Below are 13,186 nucleotides of genomic sequence, written 5' to 3'. Positions count from 1 at the left end.
CCTGATGCACATGTCATCAGCAGACGCCAGAAATGTAAAGTGCTCTCCTGTTCAATTGTTCAGCAGGCACCACTGCACTTGTCAGTGACGGTTCAGCTTGTAGTGGCAGAGCTATACGTTTCTGCTCTCATTATTCCACCCACATATAGATGCACCTCCAATCCCGCGATAGATGCAGCCTCTCTCTCTGCCCCTTCCACTCTAAGTGGCATTTCTGCATGCAGAAAGCTTAAATAAGCGATGCGAAGTCACACTTTAAAAGGTCTGTGGGTGTGTAGCATTTGGTGGTTAGGCCCAGTGTACTCCTCTCGGCTCTGGAGCAGCACACGGGGAGGCCTCAGCCTCCCTCTGTCCTAATTTGTTGCGACTGTTGCTCATTAATTATAGAAAATAATAAAGTGAAGTCTTTTCTCAGCTGTCTTGTTTGCTGCCTGTCTCTGTGGCCACGGCTGTCAGATGCAGCAGTGCGCCTGCACCCGCTGGATCCAAATGGGTCCTCTGTCATTTCAGAGACAGGAAAGACAGTCGGTGGTAGTGTCCGTCTCCTGCAGAGAGTGAGAAGCTCTGTATCATGCAATAGAAATGACGCTTCTCAGCTCATCTTTACTTTAGATCATAAATCCACTTTTCTGTGGACACGGGGCATTTCTAACTCTGCTGCGGTTGATGGAGTAAGCGTGACATTTTGAATGAAGTGCCCTCTTCTAATGAAATACATGGCATTATCATTTGTCAGATCCAAGGACACACACACACACACACACACACACACACACTCACACGTCTATGAAAATGGACATCAGAAATGCCTGGTGAAATCCCCGCATCGATCACGTGCTCCTCTGAGATACCAATACACTTAAGAGCTACATTGAATTGACCCTGAGCCCACATTGGGTCCATCACTTACATCTAAGTGTATTTGTGTGTGCGTTCTTTATTGTACCTACTGAAAACGCCAATCATAACCTGTGTGCAGGGGAACTCTGGCCTGGGCTTTAGCATTGCTGGAGGAATAGACAATCCCCACATTCCTGATGATCCGGGGATCTTCATCACCAAGATTATCCCCGGAGGAGCAGCTGCTATGGATGGAAGGCTGGGGTAAGTTTTGTCACCCCACCCCACCCATTTCCCCCTCCCTACTCACCTCGCTCTTTCTTTCCGCTCTTTTCAATCCCCTCTGCCCTCTCTCTGCTCTAACCTCGCTCCTCTCTTCTTTAAAGCTCACCACTGTGTCCCGCCAGGCAGTGCTGTGTGGGAGGCAGAGTTTCTACAGCCCTCTGCCCCCAGGCTCTATGTGTTTCCTCAAAGTTATGATTCACTGGAAAAACCAAAGCCTGAAACATGCAAAAATTATGATATGGAGTGCTTTTTTGTGTGCTTTGGAGGCCTCTGATTACATTGGCCATGCTAGGGTCTCTCCTGCCTTTGTGCAGGGCTGTTATCTGCTGACTGACAGATAAAGCACATGTGTGTGTTATATATATTTATATATATATATATGAAACCTTTTCTCTCCACAGGGTGAATGACTGTGTGCTGCGTGTGAACGATGTGGACGTGTCTGAGGTGGTTCACAGTCGGGCGGTGGAAGCCCTGAAGGAGGCGGGGCCAGTGGTGCGGCTGCTGGTCCGACGGAGGCAGGCGCCACCTGAGACGATCCTGGAGGTCAACCTGCTGAAAGGGCCCAAAGGTCTTGGACACATCCCAATTATTACACACTAATATAAAAATATATATGTCTCAAGTTATGCAAAAATGCCAAATAAATCAACCAGTCACACTTTCTTTAAATTTCGCCTTTCAAAAAAATCAAATGCACTTTAAACTGCTGATGATGAGAACGATAAGTGAAGTATGAATGGAAAAAATAACGTTCAATTATAACATATAAATAAATATAAAATCAAGACTGAGAGGTAGCCTGGTCCACATGCAGTAAACTAATAAAATATTTTTATTAATCAATACAAAAAATAACAGGTAGCCAGTGTAAAGACTTTTAAAAAGGCACTAGTGTCCTTTCCTTTTGGTCTCAGTCAGCAATTGTGCAGGAGGATTTTGAATTACCTGTAGCTGATTTATTGTATTCGTCAGTAGACCAGCAAAGAGAGCATCACAATAGTCGAACCTGATAGTTATAAAAGCCGACTTCAGTCTCAGAGAGAAAAAAGGCCTCACTTTGTAGGTGTTCTTCAAATTCTAAAATGTTTTTTTTGTGCCGCCCCACACATGAGCCTTGAAAACAAAATCAGAATCTTAAAATCACTCCTAGATTTCTTGCTTCTTGTCTTTGAATGTGTGAGTGAATCCCCATAGACCCCCATGGTAAAATGCCGAACTTTACAGCAGAATAACAGCCTTTTGGTCTCTATAGCTAATTTCTCCAGTCACAACAACTGTATGGGGATTGACTTTTTATATAACTCACCATAAATTATATTAAGGCTTAAAGTTATGCATGATTAAGGGCATGGCCGCTTTGAGTGACAGACAGGTGTCGCCACACACGTGTTTAAGTAACCAGCCTTCATTCAGCCCGCCTCAGCTCACCCTCGCTTCACCTCTTTGCCTATTTTTGGATTAGCTGGGAATTAGGAGGAGTCAGGCACCGCTAAGATGCCGACGGCAGGAGCAACCACACTGAGTTTCATTTTGGCTCTCGGGTGACGTCACAGAGACTATTTATTTTATTTATTACTATATTTCTATAGCACCTTTACAAAACCAGGGTTACAAGGTGCTTTACAAAGTACATTATCATGGAGGCAATACAACAGTTAAAACAAAAATAACAGAACATCATCAAAAACAGTGAACAAGCAAAAATAATAGGATACAAAATTAAAATATGTGTAAGACGTTAGAAATCATTGCACAAATGCCAGTCTGTACAAGTGGGAATTTAAAAGTTTTTTAAAATGATACACAGACTCAGCTGTGTTTGTCCATATTTTGTACAGCCTTTGGTTTGAAGGGCAGTTTTATCCTGGTTGAGCAGTAACAATCTGTGTGACTGACATCCAAGAATTGATATCCAAAATACAGTTATAAAGTGAGTTAATGGGCCTGTTGTCCTAGTCTGGTGTTTTTCGAGGACGCATTTGTAGATATAGTTGTAGGGTTAGCTTACTTTTTCAGGATAGATTTTGAAGCACAGATGGAAACTAAACTTTTAACGTACTATTTCAAGTATTCAGCAGAGAGGAGGCAGCCTCAGACATAAGATATTTCTAAAAATGTGTAAAATCAGAGGTGATTCTATGTGCACTGTATTGACTGTCTGACTGTGTGTGTTACTCAACCAGGCCTTGGATTCAGCATCGCTGGAGGGATCGGAAACCAACATATCCCCGGAGACAACAGCATCTATATTACCAAGATCATAGAAGGAGGAGCTGCCCAAAAAGATGGACGGCTGCAGACTGGAGACCGCCTGCTAGCTGTACGAGCCTCCCTCTGACTCAGTCACATATTGAGTGTTCAAATCAAAATGAAATCATTTTAGATGCTCATGCAGCTCGCTGGCAAGTTATTAATTCAGCCACAGTTGTTAGTACTGATTACAAACAGTCATTGCTTCAGCAACACAGAGCTGTGTGTGCTCTATGTAGATGACTGAATGTTTATGGGACATGTTAAGTGCACTATATTATCTGGTCGGTTGCCCCATCCTGTCATAAGCGAGACAGACAACACACATCAGCATTTATGACTTTTTGCATGATCTATAAACCATAAAAGGCCATGCAGTACAATTAAAAGGCTCATCATGTAATAATGTTACATATATAAGTTAATACAATGTTAAATACAATGCCAGTCACAAGTTTTTAAACACTGCATGTTTTAGGAAATTTTTTTAAATCTTTGAGACGCATGAAATAACATGCATCTGATCAGGAAAACCCTACATAAATTGGATCGCCCTAGCCAGCATACTAGATGTTTATAAAATGCTTTATATAGGCTAGAACTTTGCAGTGTAGCACAAATTAGAATATAAAAATGAGGAAAAATAATTGAAACCCTCTCATTTTTTTTCTTTCAAATCTAATTTCTGCATGGAAACACTTTTTTAAAAACTGCTATGAGTAAATATAGTAAAAAAGTGAAATTTAAAAATCCCACCAGGAACTTGACAGTTGATCAAATAGAAACTCAGGCATCACTGTTGCAGGACAAAGTCAGTTCACAACAGAGAAAAGACAAGCTGTTGTTCCTCTGAGAAATGAAAAGCTGTCCAACAAAGATATTTGTTGTGTTTTACAATACATAAAGGCACCTATATACTAAAAGAAAAATATAGCAGAAAGACATTTGGCAGTCTTACTGTATATCAAAAACATGTAGAATGTATTATTTACAGGTTTATAGCATAGTCTCAACTGTACTGTGCTCCAGATTTGTTATTTAACTGACCAAGATGTACACAATTTGCAACAAAATAAAACCAGTTCTGATAAAAGAAGTATTAGTATACTAATATTAGTATTAAAAAGCTAAATGTTCTCTAAGATTGCATTTCCTTGTCATTTGTAAATACAATTCGGACTACAATCAGGAACCAGAACGCTTCCAATACCAAAGTCTTGCATTACATACAGATTTTGCATTAATATGCAGATATCTTCCTATAGAGATTACACAAACTGTTCTGTGAGTTATTTACAAAGAGCGCATTGCTTGAGATTGAACCGAAAGCTGATAATATATGATGTGGTAAAACTTTTGACGGACAGCATGTTTCCAGGGAATTGGATCTGAAAAGAGAAACTGCAGAAATGCAGAGCGTCTTTAGAACCTCTACCTACTGCTTTTGACCTCTGTTAGCGCTGCGCAGCACACCAACCTTTCACTCTGCTGTTGAAATGTACTGAAATCTCATAATACCTCAAAGCTATGATTCATTATTGTGTTGGCTGGTGTGATGGCTGCTGTGATGCGTGATGTTGTCACAGAGCAGCAAACACACGAGGTGTTCAAGTGTTGATACAAGGATTTTTTTTTTTCTCTTCTCCTGATAACAATCATTGCAGGTGAACAACATCGTGCTACAGGACGTGCGTCATGAGGAGGCAGTGGCTGCGCTGAAGAACACCTCCGATATGGTTTACCTCAAGGTGGCCAAGCCAGGACCCGTGCACCTCAACGACATGTACGCCCCTCCAGACTACTCCAGCAGTACGTATCTACCTCTTCTTGTTGTTGCAGTCGTCCTGGTTGTGGTGCAAACACTGTTTTCACACACTCTCTAAGTCACAAAACTATATTTTATATTCACTAAAACACAAGCAGCCGGCTCCAAAACTAGAACAGGTTTATTTATATAACATGTTTGACATCAGGTATGAGGTGATTTACCAGTCAGGGTCCATGTTAGAGCGCTTCACACTGGGAATCGTCCTTTTATCTTTATCAGAGATGTTGAATGTTGGTTTTGGATCACTGTTCTCTCCCCAAAACTGCTATGCCCAGACACCCACATAGTGAATGTAGTGAATACACACACACACACACACACACACACACACACACACAATCCTACCCACAGCAACAACAAGCGCAGTTCTCTGCCTCCCACTGAGTGTGGATGGTTTCTCACATCCCACCTGCTCATGAGAGCCCACGATCTTGAGCTGCAGCTTCTCAAATTTCCACAGAACAGTGATTTAGTATTACAGGGGGCTGTTGAGGGCTTTTTTTCTATGTTCTAATGTTTGCAGTTAGGGTTTGCAGGGTTTAAGCAAGCCCTTAATGCAGACTTAACCCCGCTCTCACAGTATAACCCCGTGGTCAGATGATCTGGATTTGAAACGCTTGTTTTATCATGCTCAGCTGCCTCCATCAAGAATGTAAATTCAGGGGGAAAGAATGTTTTGTTATGAACAAGCAAAAAGACCACGACAGATTTTTATAAAAATATCCCCAATTTTCCATCTAAGGTGATAAGAGGATTGACAGATTTCAAACAACATCTCTGTTTAGTCAGTGCTGTTGTGTAAAGATAAGCACGGACAGAGAACTGAGACGAGATCATTTTTGTGTGTACAAAAAGCCAATTTCCTAAATGTAATTTTGGAGAGAGATTGGGGTTTCATACAACCTCAGTCTTATTTTTGTAGCTTTGGCCATCTTTCACATTGCTAATAATAATCATTGTTCTCACCAAGTTAATTGTGAAGATCTGGGAACGCAGCAACAGTGCTAAAAAGAGGGGTAAGAAACACAAGCAGGCAGACAATCAGGCAACTTTTATACAAACCCACGGACTGGGCAAACTTATCTGAGAAAGGAAAATGAAGGCGAATGTTAGAATAATAACCCAAACTGTCAGCTCTAAACATCTACAGCTTACTTTACGCTAGTTTTCTGGTTTAACTTTGACCTGCAGTATTTACCCTAGTTGTGTGCAAACACCTTTTCTTTTATTTAGGGATTACTACTCACATTTCAGGTGGAGCAACTTTTTTATAGCAAAAAACATTTTTTATTTGTTCAATATCGAGGTCATGTTTATATAACATGATTACTCAGTGACTTCGGAAACCTCTTACATTTGCTTAAATTCACAGTAGGTTTTCTTTAAATTTAATTTGAATTAAACAAACAAACATAAAATAAAAAAATAGATAAAAAGATAAAATACAAAATGTGTAATATAGTAAAATATAGTAAGTATACATTTCATATAAATAATATGAAAATATGAATAAAAAGTGGGTTTGATCAAAACATTTGATTTTAATGTCAATAAATAAATTAGATCCAAATAAATTAGATTTAATATGTTGTAGTGTTATGCCACAAGTACTAAAAATCAAATAAATATTCAAATGGTAAACTGATTGGTAAACTACACGGTCGCCAATTAAGGTGGAATAATTTTGTTTTTAGACAAAATTCTCTGTTAACTGTGGTTTCATTTCAGTCATTGTGATATGTTTGGAAGAGATTGATTAATAAAGTTTTGAGAAGATATACACTTTATATGTCAAGAATAAATCACATTGTCACAATGTTTTCATGGAAAGAGGCAAAAAAATATTTAATTCCAACTTTATGAGCGACCGTGTATATTAAACATATTACATGTAAGTGCTGTAAAGAAAAGGGCTGGATTTATAAACAGGACAAAACAAGAGCATGGTTGTGAAACAGAATGTGGCCCAATAATTTTTTAATCTTGTTTTCTATTTTTATAATCATTTAAAGCCCAAATCCTAATTGAAAAAAAAACTTGATTAGTCACCCTAATGTCAAGTGCACCCATGTTTTGTTTTTCATACAATCTGTACACTACAAAAAAGCCAACTTGTATTATTTGGCCTAAAATAGTGATTTAAGTTGGTAAAACTTGGAAATATAAATTATTGACATTTAGTGCAATAATGTAAGTTAGCACAACAAAGGAAGCCAGTTGTCTGCTCAAAAACAAGTTTGTGAGTTGTTGTTACTTATATCTTTAAGTTGGGGTTCACAACAAGGGACAATAGTTCTGCTAACTCTTATATCTTTGTTGTGAAATGCGGGAAAGCGGTGAATTTCGGTCATTAGCGAAAGCTAGCGGCTAACTGATGCTAGCGGCACTGCTTGTTACAGCTACAAGAGTAGCCATTAGCGTATCAATGCTAACCCAAAATTGTGGTCGCAACATTAGCTGACATTTCATAGCAGCGTTACAATCGTGCCAATTCAGCACATTGCAGAAGTTAGCAGAAGTAAGGATTAAAAGTTATTACAACTTACAGTTGAGTTGACAAAAATCTGAATTCAGAGTTGAGCAGACTTAAAAACAAAACTTAAAATATTTAGTTTAATTGTCCAACTTAAAATTTTATCGAAGTTTGTTGCCTTGAAATTTTGAGTTCACCCAACTTTTCTTTTTTTGCAGTGTAGCCTCACTCGCCTCACTCCTGTTGTGCCTGTGTTGTAATCATTCTTTCTTTCCCCCTACTGGCCTGGCCCTCCCTCCAGCCTTCCCCACTATGGTAGACAACCACGTCAGCCACAACTACATGGGGGCGATGGAGCCCAAGCCAGTGTATCCGCCGCCCCAGGTCACCCCGTCCAGGTACTCGCCAGTTCCCCGCCACATGCTGGGGGAGGAAGACTTCACAAGGTAGGTTACAGACCGGTTCCTCCAAGAATGACTCTCCTCTCATACATTACACTCATACAGGCTGGATGAGTGTCAATGTGAATAATCACAGTGTGTACAGTAGACTGCTTGTGGAGGCCTTTTTTTTGTGTGTTTTTGCTGTTGTAGTATTTAAGTGAAGAAACATCGCTGTGGAGCTAAATAGCACCAGAATAAATTCCAGTCTTTGAATATTATTTTTGCATGGGTTTCTCTGTGCCTCCATTTTGTTGCTGTTTTAAAGGTGTCGTACAAAGTGGTGTGGTTTATTTTCACGATACATGTATGTACAGCAATTTAAACTCGCCCTTATGAAGTGTTCCATGAAGCAAAACAATGCTTTGTTTACAATTTTCAGCTTATCAGGGCCCTGGTGGTGCATACTGTATTCTAGCGCGACAGTGTGTGGTGGCTGTATGCTGACCAAATGCTTTGCAGAGAGGCCTCTTGTCACTTCTTGTACTTGTTATGACTGTGTTTTAACCTTTGACCTCCTATCCAAGTACTGGATCAGAAGTAGCATTCATAGAGGCTTGATTGGAGTTCCCCACAAGGCCTTGAGTCATCTTAACCCACAGCTCAGGGGAGGAGGCTGTATTCCCCCTGCGTGTGCGTGACTGCATGCAGGCGTTTATGCGTGTCTGTGTGTCGTGGAGCGAATGTGTTACTGGATGACTGTTCGTTATGTGGCCCTGTAATGTCCTTGTACAAGCTGTCTACATGACTTGTATGTGCATTTGTCGCATCTTTGTTGGTATGTGTGCTTTATTTGTGTCCTACACTTGTCCCGTTCACTGTGATTCCTGTACCCCACAGCAGGGCTGAACCTATTTACAGTGTCATCCACAAACCTGGGGACAGCAAGGTGCCCCAGGCCCTCTACAGAGGCTTCTGTCCTTCCCCTGCTCCCTTGTGCCAAGGTCCGCTCCCCTTCTCTGGCAGGTACTAACCTAGTCCATCACGCCTTGCTTAGCACACCCTCCTCTGTATAGCTTAGTGTCTGGATCTGGCATCAGACAGGAGTAGGGCCAGAGAAGGACCACTGCCACTGCACCACTAGTATGTTGCACCACATTTGTGCACAAATTAGCAGAAGAAGTAGAGAGGAGAAAAATGACGACGGACTTCTTTTAGCTTTCTTTCTGTCTGTATGTTTGCATGTAAATGTTCCTTCACCTCATGTCTTTGCTGCTTTGTATGCTGTTCCTTTAGGTTTGTTGCCGCTTCTGGTGTTTGTGTTTGACTCATATCACACTCGCACGAATTGCACCGAAAAACAAAATACTACAAAAGCAAATTGACTGTGCAGCTGAAACATTTTTTTTATAACAAATTAGCTTATTATTTCTTGCCCTTTGTGTATTTGTTTTGTTTTTTTGCTCTACTTTTCATAATTTCAAAGGTCTGCCCCATAGTTATTATTTGTCCATCAATTTTCAACTAATCTGCTCACATCTATGAGTCTAAAAACAATAGGGCCCTGTTTATCGCAGTTTAAAATGGAGTCGTAGCTGCTCTTCACAAACGCATCTCAACGGGAGTGCAGCCGAAAGGGCTTCACGCTCCCACAAGCTGCTCAATTCCATCTGTCAGGAGGCATCGACGAAACTAAACCTCTATCTCGGGCCAAGGTACTTTCACTAGTGCTTACTGCTGAGGACAATAATATACATGATATTTATGGCAATCTGTGCGACAATACCAAATGTGCACTTATTTGTTTCTCTTATTTATGACATTACAGTCTTTCCCATCACGCTTCATGTCATGGATGAATGCCCTGCTGTTTGTGTGTGTTGACCATTGCTTCTGTGTAATGTGTTTGTGTAGCTTATATTGTCTGCCATATATGCCATGTAGTGGTGCCAATATGTGTGTCTGTGAGTGTGAGTGTGTGTGTGAGAGCGAAAAGGACAGATCATGGTTTTTGGCTGTAACTAAAGTAGAGCCCGACCGATATGTCGCCAATATCGGTTATTATCACAGACATGTGGGAATGTATCAGTATCAGTGTATTTTGTCTAATATGTGCCGATATGAAATACGTTTTTACTTTAATGCAGAAAACAAAGCTTGTAAAGGTATTTATTTTACTCTTATTTTATCTTTATTTAAATGGCCAGCTACTGACTTATACTGAGCATCTAGTATTGATGCTTTTTTAGCTATTTATTCTTTTTCAGTTTTCATTTCTAAAACTGGTTGATGATGTCATACATACAATATATGATGCACAACCCAGTCCAAAAAAGTTTTGTAAAATATAAGTATAAACGGAATGCATCCAATTCATTGTGTATATGTATAAGTTTCCCAGTTTTAGTATTAGACATATTGTCTTTTTACTGTATTCAACTGTATGAAGGTTGAAAAGGATTTGCAAATCATTGCATTCTGTTTTATTACGTTTTTCACAACAGCCCAACTTTTTGGGAATTTAGGTTGTATAATAATTTATAATAATGTTAAATATATATTTTATTATTATTTAGAAGTTATTTGTGTAAGAAAGCATCCTTTTTAGTACCTTTTAATGGTCACATGAGTTCAAAAGGGTGATCAATTCACATAGAACCGGTCTATTTTCATTCATTCTCAAAAAATAATTATATTGGCAGCCATTATCGGTAACCAGGGAATACCCCCCTTTAAAATTGGCATCTGTATCAGTTTAAAGAGTCCCATATTAGTCGGGCTCTAAACTAAAGGCAGGTTGTTGTGTTTTTCATAAAAAAGGACAGTACAGGAGGATGGGAGGGCTGACTGGATCCACCCAACTCAAATATTCTGCTTTGCATCATTGGAATGTTTTTCCTGCTGCTCTACGTATGTAAATATAAACACGGAGTCTTGCTGTTACCATAAATATGATGGGGGAGTAAGAGCCTGATCTGGTGTGGGCCAGCGGACCAGTAGCAGCAGACAGTCCTGCAGCTGTCATGATTCATCTGCACACTGGGAAAACCAGGCCAAGCACTCAGGTCTTACCCCTCTCATCACCAGCGCTGCCAGCACCGATCACACACACATACTGTACACTGAGACGTTTGCACATGATGTGCTGACACATACACGCAGATACATACAGACACATACCTGTGGGTATACATCCAGCACACTCAGAAATCAGTGGTGCAAATGGGAGCAGCCTACATACTGTGACCACGCATGCACCTGTTTGCCCCTAGTGGGTTTGTGTGTCATGTCCGCTACATAATCAGAAAACGCCGTCTCGCGGGACGTCATGGCCGACAACCAACTTGATCCCAATCCCGGCAGATGAGCATCCAGCTCCATCACGCTGACAGACAGATAGCAGACACCTCCCTCCATCCCCAGCAGCCCCCCTTATTGGCTCAGACCAGGAGGGGCTATTTTAGATGGATGCTGTAGTAAGCACAGGCTTCCTTCCGCAGAAGTGGAGCAGGCTGGTTGTGAGGAATGAGTCAGAGCTTGTATCGGCCCTCTGCCCATCTGCACATCCCCCTCAGTGGTGTCATCACAGACACATCCTCCCCCTTCTCCATCTGATATTACCCCCTTCTTCTGGAGATATGTCAGCACTGTACATCCTTGTCTCGGTGCACACTCGATAAGAGATAAAAACCTCTGTGTTTAAATATGCATGTTTGGTGTAAACATACTTGTGTGTGGGGATGACAGTGTGCACAATCACTAAACAAGCAGCTCCCCTATCAGGGCTGCAGTTGTTAGAGAAACACAACAATGCTTTTAGTTGGGCTTTGTTCAGGCACAGTTTATGTAAATACAAAAGCCTGTGCACTGCAGCAGCAGGTGAGCTAATCAGTAACTTTATGTGTCTCATGCCCGCACACATACACACACACACACACACACAAACAAAACCTTTGACTGGTCAGCACAAGAATTCAGTCGTCAATAAGGAAGAATGCTTTTACCTTTTTTAGGCATTTTTAAACGCTACAAAAGCACAAGGGGGAGTTAGAAATAAAAGATTCAGCTGAGTACTCGTCTTAGGTGTTAATCATTCATTGCTGCAATTTTTTATTCTTAGTCACAGTGAGAGGCATGAAATATCTTAAACTGTCTATCACCTTAGCAGTGAATATTTTTTTTCCCTATGTTAAACACAAAGAAAATTGCGGGCCACGAAGAAGAGGCAGCCACAGAAAAATGTACGGGTGGAATGTAAGCAGAGAAAAGGAAGACAGAGACAAAGCAGCATTTTAATTTTATCAGTGCACGCCTCTATACATACAGCGATGTGATCCATGTGGAGGGAAAGGGAGAGATAAAGTGCTGCGAGAGGTAGTGTCTGTCCATGGAAAATGGCGTTCATCTGCAGTGTCCACCATTAATCAGCCAAGCAGAGCCAATTACTGGGCTGAGTCCAGGGCAGCATGACCCGCTGAACCCCGCAGCCCAGATATCCATTCACAGCTTTAGGATTGAGCTGCGGCCGCCTCAGCCAAAACCCTGAAGCAGACAGAGAAAATATAGCAGTTGGGGGGTTTGAATTAGAGAAAAGAGTCGCAGGAGAAATGGCTGGGCAGAGTGAAAGGGTTTTTTACCGCTCGGTAACTGTTTACATTCCTGGCATGGATGAAAAGGCAAAGGGGGGAAGGGAGGGGAGGCAGGTCTTGTGATAGGGAGAGTGGACTTGATCTCTGCGTTTAAAACTGTAGGAATTCACTCCCATTTTCTATAAGAATGGCCAGGCGATTCATATCCTGTGGACAAACAGTTGGTGCAGTATGCATGCACCGACCGTAGGATAATAGAAAGTGGCTGTGTGTTTAAGTGTTCCACAGTAGTCTGCACATTATTTTCCAATGAGGAGATCTAGCTTCCAGCGTGCAGCCAGGTCACAGAATATGGGGTCACCAAGGCCCGAATGTTATGAAAGTCAGTTCATGAGCTCCTAAGTTTGTTTACACTCATACAAATTAGCGAGGAGTTTCTGGGAATCTGTCTGCCTATTCTCCCGAGGGCCAGGGCTGACAGACAAGAATGTTGGTGTGCTGTATTGTAGGGGTGCGGGGGGGAGGGGGGGGGGCTGGA

General features: G+C 41.2%; 1 protein-coding gene across 4 annotated transcripts in view; it reads left to right on the top strand.

Annotated features, from left to right (window-relative positions):
• Positions 1-13,186, top strand: part of dlg3 (discs, large homolog 3 (Drosophila)) — a 105,927-nt gene that overhangs the window by 68,059 nt on the left and 24,682 nt on the right. For all 4 annotated transcript variants that reach the window (XM_059346754.1, XM_059346755.1, XM_059346757.1 and 1 more), the window contains 5 exons: positions 980-1,104; positions 1,527-1,696; positions 3,312-3,448; positions 5,043-5,187; positions 7,981-8,125. In XM_059346754.1, coding sequence (XP_059202737.1) covers positions 980-1,104; positions 1,527-1,696; positions 3,312-3,448; positions 5,043-5,187; positions 7,981-8,125 — 722 coding nt within the window. The remainder of the gene's footprint in view (positions 1-979; positions 1,105-1,526; positions 1,697-3,311; positions 3,449-5,042; positions 5,188-7,980; positions 8,126-13,186) is intronic.

The sequence above is a fragment of the Centropristis striata genome, chromosome 12 (assembly GCF_030273125.1).
Source record: "Centropristis striata isolate RG_2023a ecotype Rhode Island chromosome 12, C.striata_1.0, whole genome shotgun sequence".
NCBI lineage: Eukaryota > Metazoa > Chordata > Actinopteri > Perciformes > Serranidae > Centropristis > Centropristis striata.
Note: the sequence above shows the minus strand (reverse complement) of the source record. Positions and strands in the feature narration are given on the sequence as shown.